Source organism: Hemisphaericaspora subhashii (genome assembly GCF_019202705.1).
Source record: "Hemisphaericaspora subhashii strain CBS 10753 chromosome Unknown scaffold86, whole genome shotgun sequence".
Classification (NCBI taxonomy): Eukaryota; Fungi; Ascomycota; class Pichiomycetes; order Serinales; family Debaryomycetaceae; genus Hemisphaericaspora; species Hemisphaericaspora subhashii.
The window spans coordinates 39,447-56,386 of record NW_026057246.1 but is presented as its reverse complement, the minus strand read 5'-3'; the positions used below and the strand labels follow the sequence as shown (position 1 = coordinate 56,386).

General features: G+C 34.5%; 5 protein-coding genes across 5 annotated transcripts; all 5 read right to left on the bottom strand. All coding sequences in view use genetic code 12, as the record gives it.

Annotated features, from left to right (window-relative positions):
- Nucleotides 1-1,507: 1,507 nt before the first annotated feature.
- Nucleotides 1,508-5,724, bottom strand: J8A68_002047 (uncharacterized protein; the record flags this gene model as incomplete). Its single annotated transcript, XM_049405757.1, has 2 exons — nucleotides 1,508-3,690; nucleotides 3,903-5,724. 2 exons carry the CDS (start codon nucleotides 5,722-5,724, stop codon nucleotides 1,508-1,510), a joined length of 4,005 nt encoding a protein of 1,334 aa, XP_049264676.1.
- A 1,557-nt stretch (nucleotides 5,725-7,281) lies between these two features.
- Nucleotides 7,282-9,711, bottom strand: SUL2 (sulfate permease; the record flags this gene model as incomplete). Its single annotated transcript, XM_049405755.1, has 1 exon — nucleotides 7,282-9,711. One exon carries the CDS (start codon nucleotides 9,709-9,711, stop codon nucleotides 7,282-7,284), a length of 2,430 nt encoding a protein of 809 aa, XP_049264675.1.
- A 1,875-nt stretch (nucleotides 9,712-11,586) lies between these two features.
- On the bottom strand, nucleotides 11,587-13,827 carry J8A68_002045 (putative phosphotransferase; the record flags this gene model as incomplete). The annotated part of the gene is made up of 1 exon (XM_049405754.1): nucleotides 11,587-13,827. One exon carries the CDS (start codon nucleotides 13,825-13,827, stop codon nucleotides 11,587-11,589), a length of 2,241 nt encoding a protein of 746 aa, XP_049264674.1.
- A 960-nt stretch (nucleotides 13,828-14,787) lies between these two features.
- Nucleotides 14,788-15,279, bottom strand: HFL2 (negative cofactor 2 transcription regulator complex subunit; the record flags this gene model as incomplete). Its single annotated transcript, XM_049405753.1, has 1 exon — nucleotides 14,788-15,279. One exon carries the CDS (start codon nucleotides 15,277-15,279, stop codon nucleotides 14,788-14,790), a length of 492 nt encoding a protein of 163 aa, XP_049264673.1.
- Nucleotides 15,280-15,652: 373 nt separating this feature from the next.
- Nucleotides 15,653-16,813, bottom strand: SEN2 (tRNA splicing endonuclease subunit; the record flags this gene model as incomplete). The annotated part of the gene is made up of 1 exon (XM_049405752.1): nucleotides 15,653-16,813. One exon carries the CDS (start codon nucleotides 16,811-16,813, stop codon nucleotides 15,653-15,655), a length of 1,161 nt encoding a protein of 386 aa, XP_049264672.1.
- Between the last annotated feature and the right edge of the window lie 127 nt (nucleotides 16,814-16,940).

Sequence of the window (16,940 nt, the reverse complement as noted above, 5' to 3'; positions counted from 1 at the left end):
CTACTTAGGGGGGACCTACTACTAGTTGACATACAAATAATCAATCACCGTCAACCCTCCCCTGCTCCCAAACGAAAAAGACGCAAACCATCCACTCCTCCAAAATCCCTCCCTCCTCCATCCCATAATGAATGCGCACTATGTCCAAACAACTTCTCCCAATCCACTGCCACCTCCATATCCCCACTATTTCAACTCATCCCAGTCCAATCCACAAATCTTCAAGTTCACAAAATCTGTTCATAGCGTAAAGGTTTGGTTAATTTTGTTTGGGTTAGGTTAAGTTAGTGGCCAGAACATTCAATTTCTAAACATCAACAGAAATTGAAATGTCAATTATGTAAATTATCCAACATGGGGGCATGTTTTCAATGTAGTCATGGAAGATGTATTCGTGCATATCATGGTAGTTGTGGGGTTTTTGATGGGGTGAGGTATGATAAAAAGAAGGGAGAGCTTTATTGTAAATATCACGCGAAGCGTGATAAGGGATTGGATTATGGACGAGGATTGAAAGAGGGTATGTTTGTGCAATTCTCGATGATGGGGAAGTATTATTTTGGAAAAGTGACAGAAAATAATCCGGGGGAATTGAGTTGTTTTGTGAGTGTTTTTCCTGGTGTTCCAGGAGGTAAGAAGGAGGATATTTTGGAGGTTAGATATGAGAATTTGTTATTGGATCGGGATTCGATTTTTATGGATCGGGAATTATTTTCAAATCAGGTAGAAGGGAATGAAAGAGGTGATGAGGAGAAGGAGTCGGTGCCGGTCATGAAGAGGAGAAATAGTAGGATTGTAAACCAGAGATAGGAAACGGGTGTGAAAAGTGATAATGATGATGAATTGTAAAACAGGAAATGGGAAAGTTTATGAAAAAGGTATTGTAATGTTTTATGAAAATAATGAAATTGTAATTATTATTTAGTTATTCGTTTTTTGTATTATTCTTTTGTGTGAAATTAATATATGACTTTTATGACGTTTCAATGAACCTCTTTCAATTGTTGCAAAAAAACGGTTTGGTTCCAGATCTTACACTTTCCACAATCTGTCGTTTTTTTTGATCATTTTAACACGACCCTAAATTATCCGCCACTCCTATAAATAGATACGCGCACTCAAACACTAAATTGAAAAATCTCGGTCATCATCACCCACAGATCATCTCTATAACCAACCCCCACCCCACGCCTGTCCACCATGTCATCTCCAAATACAAGACGTCTCCCAAAACCAAAGACAGAAGAAAAAATCTCTAAATCAAGAGCACTCAACGCCTCCATATTAACAATCCTAACCGTAATCCTCGTCATAGAATTAACAATCCATTTAATATGGGCCATTAAGATCATGATATATCAACCATTTGGAAATTTGTTAAATAATTTAGTATATGGTCCTGGAACCTTAATCGCGAATTATGGAATTAGTTCAAGAATTATTAAATATATTAATACAAAATTGGTAGAAGATAAATTAGATACTGATTATAAGAAATATATATAACCTAAGTGGTTGTGTTTGTGGTGGTTATGTTTGAATAATCGCAATATGACCTTATGAGGTCATATTCTAATTCATATTGATTGATATTATATAGCCAGTTTTGTAGGTCTTGGATTCTAACCGGTTCAAAGGAAAGGATTTTGTCATACCATGATTGATCTTCCCGGATTAATTCATCAAGTTTATGAAATATACATGATTGGAATTCTGATTGAGTAGTATATGTGGCTATATTTTCGGGGGAGATTAATTTATTGATATTGGTTATAATCTCCAACATTCTATCCTTACCTTGAACAGTCTTTATTCCCCATGTTTTAAATCGATTACGTAGTTCAGTTGCTGTTAATAAATGAATATCAAGATTTGATGATGCTTGCGGCTCCATTCCAGGACTTGCTGGAACTTGTAATATCGAAACTTCCCTCTCATCATCATCTTCTTCATCGTCATCACTTTCAACCGGACGGGTGATTTCTATAATACTAACATCACCACCATCATCCAGTCCTTCAGAATCAGGCACCATTTCCTCCTCCTCGACTTCCACGCGTTTCTTCTTTCTCTCACTCACTTTTCGCAATCGTATTTCATGATTATCAAAATCATTAATCTTCAACGCACCGCTCACTTCAACCACCGTGGTTCTCATAGCTTTTCTCGGGATTTGTGTCCGAAATATCGGTAATGAAGATGAGATCGATTCGGAAATATTCCCATCTCCATCATCACTATCATCGTCGAATAGCGATGAGAATATCATGCCATCATTAGTATCATCCTGTCTGTCGAATGATGATTTTGCAGTTGAGAACAAGCCATGATTGGAAATTGGCGAGATGTCAGATTTCAAAGATTGTGAAACTAATTTATATGGAGACCTGGCTGTAGGTGTGATTTTATTATTATTACCTAATGGTGAGGGTACATTACTTAATAATAACTGCTTGGACTTCTTAGTCGGGGTCTTGAATGGAGATAGATTACTCGACGATGGCGGTGCCGGTGATGGTGGGGATTTATTTTCCTTTTGTGATGAAGATAGGAGTTCAATTGGAAGTTGTTGACTTCCCTTAATGGGTGAACTTCTTGTCGTTGTTGTCGTGGGACTGGTGATTGTACTATCCCCTGTCAATTCATACACTATTGGATTTGTAGCTGGGACAGTTGATTTCTTTTTGGGCGTGGTTATGGTTGGAGCGAATGGAAAACTGGGGAATGAGATAAGTGGATCAAGATCAGAAACTTGATGAGATGATTCTTTTTGATAGAAGGTGTCTAATACTTGTAAGACCGGTACCTGTTTCTTCTGTCGAACTTCAATAATCTCGACATCTGATTCCGAATCCAGTACGATTTCATCTATTTGAGTATTATTGGGTATTTCGGATTCTGATACAAATTGTGTTTCGTCGTCTTGTGGATGTGGGTTATTTTGAGACAAGGTCATTACAAAAGGGGACATCTCCCCGTCATCATCTATATCATCCTCTATAAATGTACTTCCGTTCGCAGTCATTTGTGTCTCATCTAAATCATATAACCATTTTATATCATCACTCGATAAACCAGTTTCCGGGTGAGAACAAGCTTGACTCCAAATACTCTCATTTTGCTCCCTTTGCAACAGGTTCTCATAGTGGTGTATTCGTCTGGTTATCGCTTTCAAAGTCATTTTATTGGATGGTGGAAGATCAGGGAATTTCAATTTGATACTCTTGAGAATATAATTCCATTCTGATTCTGAAAACAATTTAGACGTGTTGTTGGTATTGCTGGCGGTATTGTCGTTGTTGTTTAATTGGTTGAGATCTTCTACTTTGTTTAGTTTCTTAAGGAATGCATCTATCTTACTCTGATCGCCTGAGAAGTACAGTAATTTATTCTCAGTGAATTGATCACGAACAATTGAACTCATCGATTGATTCTTTTTCTTTTTGCGTTTGGTTGTGGATTTGACAGCACCTAGAGACTTTCGTTTCCTGGTTTCTACTTTTGTGGGTATACTTCTTATCTGAGTGGTTTCATTCCTAAATAAATTTAATCTTGATACTGATTGTTTTGAATGTTGTTCTTGTTGTTCCAATTCTAACAAATCTTCATGACGACTTTGCATTTGAGTTGAATGGAAATAAAGAGACTCTTGTTGCTGGTGGTCGTCTTCATCATCTGTAATGTTGTTATCTATTGAACCTTCCGTCATATTGGACATCTATTCATTATCGTCTTCTGACTGGTTGTTATTACTTGATCCAGTTAGCAAAATAGAAAATGGTTGTAAAAAAAAAAGAGGTCTAAGATCTTAAGACGTGTATTTACTGTCGCGATACTGAATTGTGTCGCAAAACTCACTAACTAATTATACATTTGTTTAACTTCTGGTTTAACTTCCCAACAAGACGTTCGCTTATTATAAGTTGATATATCTTGTATAGTACTCTTCAAGACTCCCTTTGTGAAATCTTTAAATTCTTTCTTTGATAATTCAACTAATGTTCCAATTGAGAAATCATTATTTAGTTCAATGAATTTAATAAGATTTGTTAAAATTATTGGATCTTTAATGATCTTCTTTTGGGGCATTAATATATTTGGTTGTGAAGGTGTACCAGTGGTATCACTTGGAGTACTGTTTGATGAAGGAGCGGTAGATGCCGATATTGGCGTGGTTTTACTCACCTCTTCATCCTTATTCTCACTCCAATAATTCGTAAATGGATCAATTGGTCCTTCCATATCCACCAATTTAACAGAGCATTTTGAAAGTTTTTTGTCAAATAAGAGGAGTAATAAGGTAAATAATTGTTGCACCAAAGATATGAATTTCTTTCGACTAGCACCACTGTTATCATTCTCCACAAAATCTTCATCCTCTTCATCAGGCAAAATACTAACATCTTCCTCTTCTTCATCCTCATCATCCAAATCTTCTCCTTCTTCATCTTCTTTATTCCATTCTAGATCTGAATCATACTCATAATCAAATCCAGTTATATCAGTAGCCAATGGAGTTTTCACAATTTGAGGTTGTTGTTTTTGATGTTGTTCAGAACACCAAGTTCCGATATATGGAGGTTTTAAATTTTCGTAGAAACTTATATATTTAATTGGTGGGAGACGAGATGTCATTTCAAGAACTTGTTGCTCCGTGGTATTGGATGAGTTTAAGACATTTATGATTTCTTCGGGTGTGACTGATTTGGTCTTTGATGAGTTAGAGCTTGATTTCAAGGATTTGAGATAGCTTACAAATTCGGAAGAGCTTTGCGTAGTGGTGGGGGATTCCTTTCGAGTTATTATAGCATCTAATTCTGCCTTTGTTTCAGCTAGGCTCTTCTTAGAGGGTGTGGTTTTCATCATGGTGACATTTTGCTGAACAAAGAATGGTAAGAAATCATCTTGATAACGCGTCTTTTTTAATTCAATTACTGGAGAATCAGCCTCTGTATTAGCAGCAGCAACTACTTCTTTCTTAGGAGTAGCAGGTCTTATTTGGAAAAAGCTTGAAATCTTCATTTGACTTCTCTCTTTCAATTCTTCAGCCTTTCTCTTTTCTTCCTCGATACGTTTCTTTTCAAGTTCTTTAGCCATCTTCTCTTCCTCTAATTTCTGTTTCTTCTCTAACCTCTCAGAAAGGGAAAGAACGAAGAGGAAAAGAAAGACATTGAAAAGGAGATTGAAGAAACTCTCCCTTTCTTGTTTCTCTTCTTCTAATTTCTTTCTCTTTGCTTCTTTCTCGTCCTCTAATTTCTTTCTCCTTGCTTCTTTCTCATCCTCTAATTTCTTTCTCTTTGCTTCTTTCTCTTCTTCTAGCTTTCTTCTTTTCGCTTCTTTCTCATCCTCCAATTTTCTTCGCTTGGCTTCCTTCTCTTCCTCTAATTTCTTTCGTTTTTCTTCCCTTTCTTCTTCCAATTTTCGTTTCTTTTCCATTCTTTCTACAAGAAAGAAACGAGAAAGAAGAAGGAATGCAGAAAGTGCACGATTAAAAAGGTATTCTTTCACTTTTTGTCGCTGATTTACCTTTTCATTATCGTCATCTTCATTTTCCACAGTTTCTGCTTCGTCAATTTTTGATCTTTTCTCGGTTGGTTGGTTTTCTTTGTCAGATCCATCACCAGTTAAGTCGATTGTATCTTCTTGATATTGCTTTCTTTTGGGACGTCCATTTGGACGTGATATATTCTCGTGTTGGGTCTGTTCTATTTCAGGTGATGACATTTGTCTATGCGGGTTTGATTACACTAAAGGATTATTCACCAATGGAAAGAAAGGTATTGTTTTATGGTTGAACATGAAAGAGTGTTGGAAAAAAAAACGATCAATTGAAATAATGCGCGTATTAGAAATAAACAGATTTTTTTTGCGTCTATATGAAGACGCGTTTCCCACCTTCGTTACACTTATCAGCGGTCTATCCCCATTTTGTAATCACCTGTCTTGTACAGATTGAATAATATAACATAACACCATGACAACCACGCTTACGGTCATACTCTTTCTTAGTCTAACTAAGAAAGCATTTTTTTTCTATATAGGTTTCTAAATACTTTGTAAATTTTCCTCAATGTTGTAAAAAACAATTGTTGCAAATATTGGTACATTCAACCCATTGATAGGGTATGAAGGGAATTTAACAGACTGCAGAAGTAGATGGAGAGAATCTATTGCTATCGTAGCAATTCGTTAAATCTAGGGGGCGCAAGTAATGTCAATAAATTTTTACAAAATTTGATCCAATAAAGGCACATTTTCAACCAATTCAATCCGCAAGTGTTGTGGATACTCTGGGAATTTCTCGGCTCTATTATTATATAGAACACACATATTTTTGTCAATTGGAAGATATTCTTATGTTACCATATGCACCCGTGGAAAACTCGTATTCATTTAGATCCATGCCTAACCTCCAATGTCAATGGATGTTCTTTTGAGAAACATAGGCATGTTCTGCATTTGCACTCTGTATCGACACAGCTCTAAATCGAACCTAGAGTATAAACACGTTGAAAGGTAAGACAAAGTTTGCCTTTGAACCTTATTTTCAGAGAGAATAATTCAATATGTTGTGCAAAATAGGAATGCCAAGATCAATTAGATTCACAAAACTTTCCAATTGTATAAATAGTGGAATGATCTCGCAAGTTTTCATATAAATCACCTTGTGATGCAACAATCTGTACTATTCAAGGAAGGCAATATATCAATTGTGGCTCTTGAATTCTATTAACGGTTCTTTCGGAATATTTAGGAAGTTGCAACTTCCTATAAGTGAGAGCCACATCTGTATTGTCTTGGCACAAGAAATTACTATTGCAAATTACACACAAAAGAATTGCGAAACTTTGCAATTGTGGCTTCTTAATATTAAAGATCGTCCAGTTTTAAGGAAACGACATGGGACGGTATAAATACATCTTAATATCCACACCGTTGAAAGCTTGGTTTGTCTTATTGTTCTTTTCTTCTTATCAACTTTTGTTAACAATTTACAATAGTTATCCACCACAGTAAACAACCTTTGTCAACCACAGTAAACTACCTCCATCCATCACAATCACATATCCTACATTAAACAATCTATTTCCCCCCACTACCACTAATGAATCCATAGAAGTAAGTCACAACGAACAAAGCTACAAGAAATATTGTTTTAAATTATGCAATTATTACTTTATTAAAGTTTATAATAATACCTAATACTAAAAAATTATCCTAAAAAATTACAATAAAAATTACAAGAACTGAATAAATACAATTAAAACCCAAACATGACATCTAGTCTCTATAATCAGGAATGTCCAAATGGAAGAATGGAGTGTCAGTACTGATAGCAGCAACATAATCTCCACTAGATTCCAAATCATCAATAACATTAACGAATGTCTTTTCAGAAACCAATCCTTCTTCATAAGTACCAAATCCAGCATTCATCAATCCTCTTCTAATCCAAGGGTTTAAAATACCAGAAAAGTGGAATTCAACTTCACGATCAGCATAATTGTTTAATGCTTTACGTAAATCAACTAATGCTTGAATGGAAGTAACATCAATGCTTGCAACTGTAGAAAAGTCGAAATGAACAAGACGTAAAAGTGGACGTTGATCATCTTCCTGTTTATCATCTTCAATTGTGGATTTATTTTTGTTTCCGAATGGTAATTTCCAACGTAATGGACCTGGATCGTTCCATGGTCTAGAACCAACATCGTGCAAGTCGTATGGTTTTCCTCTTCTAGTTAATCTCTTTGCTTCATCAGAAACACGGTCGACTTGTTTGGATGCGTTTGGATAAGTGAAGGATTCGACTGGTTTGAAGACAATAACACCTGGAGGCGGTGGAGTAACATTGACACCGGAATTTATGTTTTCTTTGGTTAATGGAACCCATCTGGTGTGATATTTGATGTTTGGAAGGTTTTGTTGAGAAACTGATTGTTTGACATTGACTTTTGATTTATCGGTAGATTTATAACTTGGATTTCTAGATAAAACTTGATGAATTTCAATGTTATCACTACTGGTTGAATCATCTTCAGTATCATCGTTTGAAGCTTCAATAATAATTGGATTAACAATTTCGGCAACTTGAACTTTACCCAAGAATTGACCATGAGGTTTAGCAATTCTGAATAATAAGACGGCAGCAGAAGCAGCAATGGCGAAATAAATACCACTTTCAATTGATGAAAAGATTGTAATGATTAAACCAATTACAAAGATACCACAATCGAGTGGACTAATCTTCCAGAATGACCAAGTAACCTTGTAATTAGCAATCAAATCAGAAACAGCATGAATAATAACTGCACTTAAAGTTGCCTTTGGAATATAGTAGAAAGCAGAAGTTAAACAATATAAGGCTAATAAAACAACAGCACCAGTAAAGAGACCAGCTACTGGAGTTCTGACACCACATTTAGCTTTCAAGGCAGATCTAGAAAAGGAACCAGTTGCAGGATAAGCATTAAAGAAAGTACCAATTAAATTGGTAACACCAATAGCAATAACTTCTTGATCTGGGACAACTTTATAATCATTAACTCTACCAAAAGATTTTGAAATGGCAATATGTTCTAATAATAAAATGATTGTGGAAATTGGGATTTCAGAAGCCATGGCCTTAAAAATACCATCTGGGACAGTCATGACACCGACATTTTGTAAACCCCTTGGAACAACACCAATGGTAGAGATTGGTGGTTTGAAAGTACCTGCTGGACCTGTGAAGGCGACTTTTTTAGGATGAACAACACCCCAAGAAATAGCAGTAGCAACGATGATAACAATTGCATTTCTTAATTGTTGAGTGTAAAAGAACCACAATTTATATTTTGGATATCTCTTTTGTCCAAATTCAGTACCATATTTCCAAAGATATAAGATGAATAAACAAACTAATCCAAATGCAGCATCAACAGTTGTGTGTTTTAAATTTTTTAAAGTATTAATGACAACTGTATAAGTCGCAACTCTTGTATTAACCAAACTATTGTAACCCATTAAACCAGGAACTTGACCAACAATAATGTTAAGGGCAGAACCAGACATGAAACCCATAACTGCAGGAATAGAAATAAATTCCAAAATGAACCCTAATCTTAAAACACCAATAGCAGCAGCAATACCACCACAGATTAAAGATAAGAAAGTAGCAATTTCAGGTGCACCATATTTATCACCAAAATCAGCTTGAACAGCAGCAATAACTTTTGAAACTTGTAAAGACATAACAGCAACTGGACCAATAGAAACATCTTTTGAGGTTGCAAAAAATGAATAAATAAAAACACCAACAAATGAAGAATATAAACCATATTGAGCAGGTAATGTAGCTACTTGAGCATATGACATTGATTGAGGAACTAAGACAACCCCAACAGTAATACCGGCAACTAAATCACCATATAACCATTTACCATTATAATGTAAAATCCATTTAGCAATTGGAAATAATGAAACTAAATAATCAAAGATTTTTTGTAAAGGATTAGCAAAGATTTTTTTCAACCAATCTAATACTGCAACTTCTTCTTCTTTATATTCATGGACATGATAACTATTTTGATAGCTGATATTTGGATATTCAGCAGGAGGGAATTCATGTGACTTCTTGGATGTAAGATCTTCATGGAATAAGTCTGGTACTTGTGATTCAGGTCCATTGTAAGTCGCAATGGATTTCACTCTATCTAACTTATCAGACATGATTAGTATGTTTATTTGTAATGCTTAGTAGTGAACTGTGTAAAGAATGAATAAAATTTGAGATATACTTAGACTTAGAAGGTTAAGATCCAGTGTATTTATATTTAAAAAAGTTTGTTATCAAGAACGGCACCCGTTGATTGCAAATGCTGTATTGTTTTGAGATGCTTTGAAATCGTTAATAAAAGCAATTGAAATTTTAATTGTTTTTTATTGTTTATTAAATTGCAAATTAATTATGAAAAATTGTGGAGTGTGGATCCTTTTATAAATTATTCGTAATATTGGTCGCAATGCAAACTGTGGATCGTTTAAATTAGCTGCACTAATTAATTTGTATGGCTGTTTTGTTAAAATGACTACTGGTTTGACTTTAGTAGATTTGCAGCTTGTTGAAAAGATGTTGATTGAAGTATTTTGTTGAGATGATAATTAAGAAGAATGAAGTAATAGAGTATGGAAAAGAAGATGGAGAGGTTATAAGAGCGGGATGAAAAATTTCGCCATTAGTCAGAGATTCATCGTCATAATTGAATTATTCATCTTGATTGGTTTTGTAATTCTTAATCTAACAGAAAACTGTGGCAATCAAAAAACAATAGAAATTTAACGAATTAAAAAAAAAATTTCCACAGTTAGATAATATCACGTGCCCTGGAAGGGGAGATGATTATTTCTAAACGATTCATTCTCCTTGCTAAGTTTAAGACAAAATGAAACATTCCTATAAGAATATGGAATCTTCTGCCTGTCTATACTCTTATCTTATCGGTTTCATACCCCCATTTCTAATTGAAAGTTGCATCAATCGATGATTAAACTTTTTTTTGACATTCCCGCCCTGAAAAGATTTTTTGTTCCTCAAATTTCTTTTTTCCCTTCCATTCTTTTGTTTCTACATCCAATGGAAGATTCAAATTCATTTTGCATGATAGCTAGAAGTTGTAGATTTGTTCTTCTCGTCACTAATGATTAGCACCTTTAACCGATACCGGTTAAATTTATCAGGATCTATGACTGATTTTGTGATTAGTAGATCTCATAAACAGCAATTGACGGCGAAATGCATTAATTTTTTGCAGCAATTGGAAAAAATAAAACTAAGCAATCATCACGTGATAAGTTGCAATTGATTTTTTATGGAGACAAAAAACAATAAATACAAAAAATAAAGATACAAATTGCTTTATTGCACGTGATCTTGTATCTTTATAGATCTAAAAAATATCTCAACCTTTTGTCAAAAAATATTTTTTAAGCGTTTCTCGTAAATTTATTTTTTTGCATCCATTCATTACTATGATACAAAATTAATTGACATATGCACAGATATACAATAATTTTATTGCTTTACAATGAATAATAAAATCACAAGCGAAATATCGGAAACTAATTTCCCCCCTGTCTTCTTTGTTTTAAAATTGCAAATTTTAATTTAAGAATTACGACTTGTGGCGGATTATTTTTTATTGCACCCTTTTACCCTTTTCTTATCTGTTCCTGGATTTTTATTGGATTAACGTTAAATCGGTTAAGTTGAAATAATCATGGTGATAATGAGCACGGCTAGATAAATATTTCTTTTTTATTGTCCCCACCCCCAACCTCCCCTCCGCGGTAGTCAACTTGCGTTCCCGCCTTGATCCTCTCAATCGTCCCCCCTTTCATCTCATCGCTTGATCTCATGCACCTCATCCCATTCCCCCTGGTTCCCTTTTCGTTTGACAATTTAGATATCCCTCATTTTATGTTTTGAAAGTTTCAAGAGTTATCTACATACACTGACATGCATTTCAATACATCAAACTATTGTATTAAATATAAACTATTGTATTAATATAAACTATAAATTTATATAATGGGTCCTTATTGCCATTATGCTTCAGCTTTGACTTGCATATTTTCTTCTTCAATTTCATCAACCCATTGTCTATACTTCTGTTGTTGATAACATTGTTCCAAAAAGATCTTATATTTAGTCGTCAATAACTTTCTATCAGGGTCATTATCATTATTAGGAAAAATAACCTTCCCTGGTCCAGTCATTCTTTCCATAATCTTCCATAATACATCTCCTGGATTACTGATTGGTTGACCAAGTTTCTTCTTGTTCAATTCAGTTAATGGTTTAATATTCAATTTCTTAAATTGTTGAGAAATATCCTGTTGAACATTCTGTTTGGATCCAAATGATAATGTCTGATCATCGTCTTCAGAATCTTCCGCAGCATCATTCTTAGAAATGACTTTTCGTAATGGAGATTGAGAGAAATAATCAGTAGGTTCACCTTGAAGTAATGTTGGAAGTGATGTTTGAGAATGAGGTAAGTGTGCACTATATCCTAATGTTGCCAAATTTGTAGTTGAAGTAGCTGAAGGTTGAGTATATGGAGAATGAAGCGGTTCATTTTCACGACCACTATCATGTTTATTCAATAAATCAAGTGCTAAATTGGATTCACGTTTTGATTTCCCTCTATGAGAAATGTAATCCTGCACAGATTCTTCAGCAGCTACAGCCCCCAACAAAGCCGAACCAAATACAACAGCAGCATCGATATATCTAGGGATAACAATTGGTAATCCGGTACAATCAGCTAGCAATCTCATTAATAATCCATTACGACATTGTCCTCCACTCATATAGATACATGTAATATTATGACCTGATTTTTCCATTTCTTCTACAATTTGTCTAGTTTGTTGAGCAATGAATTCACAAGCGGCGAAATATTGAATAGCTAGGTCATTAATTGAATTATCCATAGATTGACCAATTATACTAGCTTTCATTCTTGGATCAGCGATTGGGGAACGATTTCCATGGAAATCTCCATAGAAAAACATGTGTTTTGCAAGTGATACAACTGAACGTTCATGATTGTCAACAACCATGTTTTCTAAAGTAAGATTAAGATAATCGAATTTAGATAAATTAGAAGCTTCAGCAACACGGGATAATTCTTGAGAAGCAGGATGAATAGCTAAGACATGAGCTAATAATTGACCAGTACATGATTGTCCACCCTCTGCTAACCAATACCCCTCGGCCATAACATCCTTGTATGGACCCCAAACACCTTGCACAAAACATGGATCTTTAGTCATGGCAATATGACAAGTAGATGTCCCTGCCACGGCTGCCAATCTTCCACAAGAAGTTAAAATTGATCCTTCAATATGGGTTTCTTGTAATGCGGGGATTTCGGCCTTGGCTGCAACAGTACCGATCCAACCAGCATATGCATCGATAACGGGGGAAGCAACAATACATTCAGTAGTTAATCCTAATTGTTCAGCAGCCTGATTGGTTAATTTTCCAACAATATCACCTGCACTTAAATATTTCCCATTCTTGTTTGGAATCCCACCTAATCTTCTAAAATCATCTTCAATTAATTCTTCCATATCCACCGATACTAAGAAATCTTTTGACCATCCAGTAGTTGAATTCTCAACACCTAAAGGAACAAACCCTTGTTTACAAACAACTGAACAATAACTTCTAGTTTCAGTTCCAGTGGCTTTATGTACCAAATAATCAGGTAAATCATAAAACTTCACATCTTTAATTCCACCGGGTTTATGATGTTTCAACCATTTCATCTTTGGCAATTCCATTTCAATTGACATTTGTCCACCCACATATTTCAAACATACATCCCCAGTAGAATTAATAGCATCAGTTTCTTCTTGTGCACGATGATCCATCCATAAGATAATATTCTCATGATCATCATTAAAATCAGGCCCCACTGACACCGGTTCATCTTTTGATTCAGAAATGGCAACTAAGGAACAAGTAGCATCAAACCCAATCCCAAACACTTCCCCCGGGTCAACTCCACTATCTCTAAGGCATGATTTAACACAAAAACAAATAGCATTCCAGATTTCTGTCGAATTTTGAGTGATATGATTTGGTTTTAATTCATGACGAGTGATTGGTCTTTCTGCAAGTCCTAATATGATCCCATTGGTGTCGATTAGACAGGCACGGGCCGATCCTGTGCCGACATCTACCCCAATGTAAAAAATATCTGGTTGAGGAGGGGGGAGGGTGTTGAAGAAGGAGGATGAACCACGTCTGCGTAAATTTGAATAGGATCTTGCCATGGTTGCAATTGATGTGTTTGGCTGTTAATTAAAGAAAAAGAGAAGATGAGAATGAAGAAGGAAGTGAAAGGGGCGGGATGAATGATATTTAAATAATGATGAAATTTGTGGGAGTGCTGGTGATGGGGGGCCTATATGCAAACCATCAAAACTTTAGCGGAAGGTTAAGTCTATCTAAAAAAAAAGATTCTCGGAATAACAATGAAAAAAAATTATCGGAATAACTAAACCTATTTATTTAAGAAAGCAAACTTGATTAGATGGAAAAGGCGTTGGAAAAAAGTAACATCTTCCCGAGACTTTTAATACCTGTTGGTAAATTGGTTAAGATCTAATTGTGAGGCTTTTTGTTATAATGTTTCTATTTATAGATTTTTCATTATTTTTGCAACCATCACGTTACACTAATCAAGTATCGAATGCGATCTGGAATGAATGTCTTCTAGATCGCTTCGATAAAATAACCTATCATATTGGTTCCCAATTGTCAAATGGTTCTTCTGTATCTTGTTGCGAATTGTAAATTCGTCTTTTGACTCCTCTCTTGAAACCTGAGATTTGAATCTGATTGTTATGCTAACTTGGCTGCCAAATCTTGTATAGATTTCTGGCACATTGTAGAAAGTCGAAAAAATGGTTTTGTGTAATCGGCGAAAAAACTGATTCTAGAATCAATGATTTCTAGAATGCATATAGTATCTGCTGGATGATATCACTTCCCCATAATTCGATTCTTTCTTGCAATTCCCACTCCTTCAAGTACGCTCCAAACTCCTACAATTTTTGTGCCAATTGCACGACTTTCCCTCTCATCTTTGGTTCTCTCGTATAGTAAGGCGTTGGCTATTTATGGTGGGATGGGGGACTCATTACTAACTTTCATTATACCAGACTAACTAATATACATTTGTTTTTACATAATATACAATTCTAGTGCAATGCACTGCGAGACTTTCAAATTTAATTCTTCAATGGAGGATATTTTTCAACCGCTTCCACCAAAAAGTCAAATTGTTCAGTATTTTCAATAGCAGCTCTAACATGAGATGCACTAATTCTTTTAACACCTTGTTTCTTAGCTTCTAAGATTGACACTTCAACTAAATTGGCCATAAAGATTTCCAAAGCTCTTCCTACAATAATTGGAGTTGCTTGTGCAACTTTTCCAATTTCTTCATCACTTTGCATGATTTTTTTGATTCTAGCGGCTGGGAAATGAGTTTTTATCTTTTCGAATGATTCTTCAATCATTTCTTGAGTTACTGTATTAGGTTCTGCTGGTGTTGTTTCATTAGTGGTTGGTTCTTCACTTTCATCCTCATCATCATTATTATTATTTGTTGTTGTGGCTGTTGGACTAATTGTACTATCCTTAGGTGCTATTTCTATTGGAGGAGTATAGCTATAACTATAATCATCATCAGGATTGATTAATTGCAGTAAGTTTGACATTGATTGATAATGTTGTGTGTTGTTTTTATAAAATTATATGTCGTGAATATGAAAGTGATGTCGCGTATTATGTGACATAAATTAAATTTGATTGTTTGTTTTCTTTGTTAATTAAGAGAGAGAAAAAAAAAATTCAACAAAAAAAATTGATGAGAATTCTTTTTGGTATTTAAATAATTGCGAAATTTTTATTTTCTTAATTTAAATCTTTTTTTTTTTCTTGTTTGAATTTATTTTTATTTGCTGTTCATTTTTAAATTATGGGATGAGGGTAGTGTACTCGCAAAATTAATAAACTCATATCCCCCCTCCGTCTCCCCCATGCTATTCTTATAGATCTTAATACTAGTATACAATTTTATATTAAAAAAGCCTAATCCCTAGTCCTGCTAGGAGCCCATCTTCTATATAATATCTCAGATACTCTATAACTTCTAAATAATTCTTTAAACATTAATCCATCATCATAATTACCATTGAAAATCCTATCAAAGTCCGTTTGCTTAGGACAATCAACATAAACCAACACAAAGATTTTCTTGACAGTACCGATAACTCTGGCCTTAGCCGCCATTTGAAACCAATCATATTCAATTGATTCGTCATTAGGTATCACTAATATACAATATTCTGCATGAATAAATGGTGGACCTCTTTTGTATAACAAAAAATCAGTACCAAATTTAACCCCAGATCTAACACACCAACCTAAAGAACGGAAATGATGATATACAACATAATCCAAAATAAATTTATTATTAGGAGCAATTGATGTATTATTGTCATAATGTAAACAGCATTGCTTGAATAAATCGCGTATTGAATCAATTGTAGAAATTTCAATTACATTCAAAGCAAATTTCAAGAAAAACGTCTCCACATTTTGCAATTGTAAGAATTCTAATTGAATAACCTCACCATTGTCATCAATGATATCTTCATCTTCTTCTCTCATATCTGGAGAATCGATTTCTTTAGATACATCAAGTCGAGTATTTTTTCGCATATTACTTACATCATTACGCAATTGTTCTAATTCTTGAACTTCATCTTGAGTAATTATCCCTTGACGAGTTTTCAATTCAAGTTCTTGAACTTTAGCTCTTTGTAACTTAAACAATTTCCTTTCTTCACGTCTTAATTTAGTTACATCTTCCATGGCAAGATCCCCTGCTAAACTAGTATCTACATCAAGTTGTAATCTGGTAATCGTACGTTCTTTCCAAGTAGGTTCGGAACGGGATAAGATACCTTTACCGAAAAATCCTTGTTGCCAAAGTTTCTTCATACCTTCTTCGTCAATGACTTTGAATATTCCTTCATCGTAATGTACGTTGACTGGTAATATCTTCAGTTCAGGGATTGTATAAAGGGAGTTTATTTGAATATATTTAAAAATGTACCATATCCAAGAAATTGGATTATGAGGATACAAATTTGGTAATTTAACTCCATTATAATAATCACTAGTTAAAGTAATTGGTAATGGTTTAGAATAAATCTTATTCAATTGTTTATTATTACGTTTTCCCATTAAGTCATCTAATTTACATTGTTAGCAAAACATTGGTTCTATTTATCGATGGATAAACTAAAGTGTTGTTACATATTAAAATATCAGATACCGTTGTAGTCTATTGAGAAATCATGTGCTCACACTG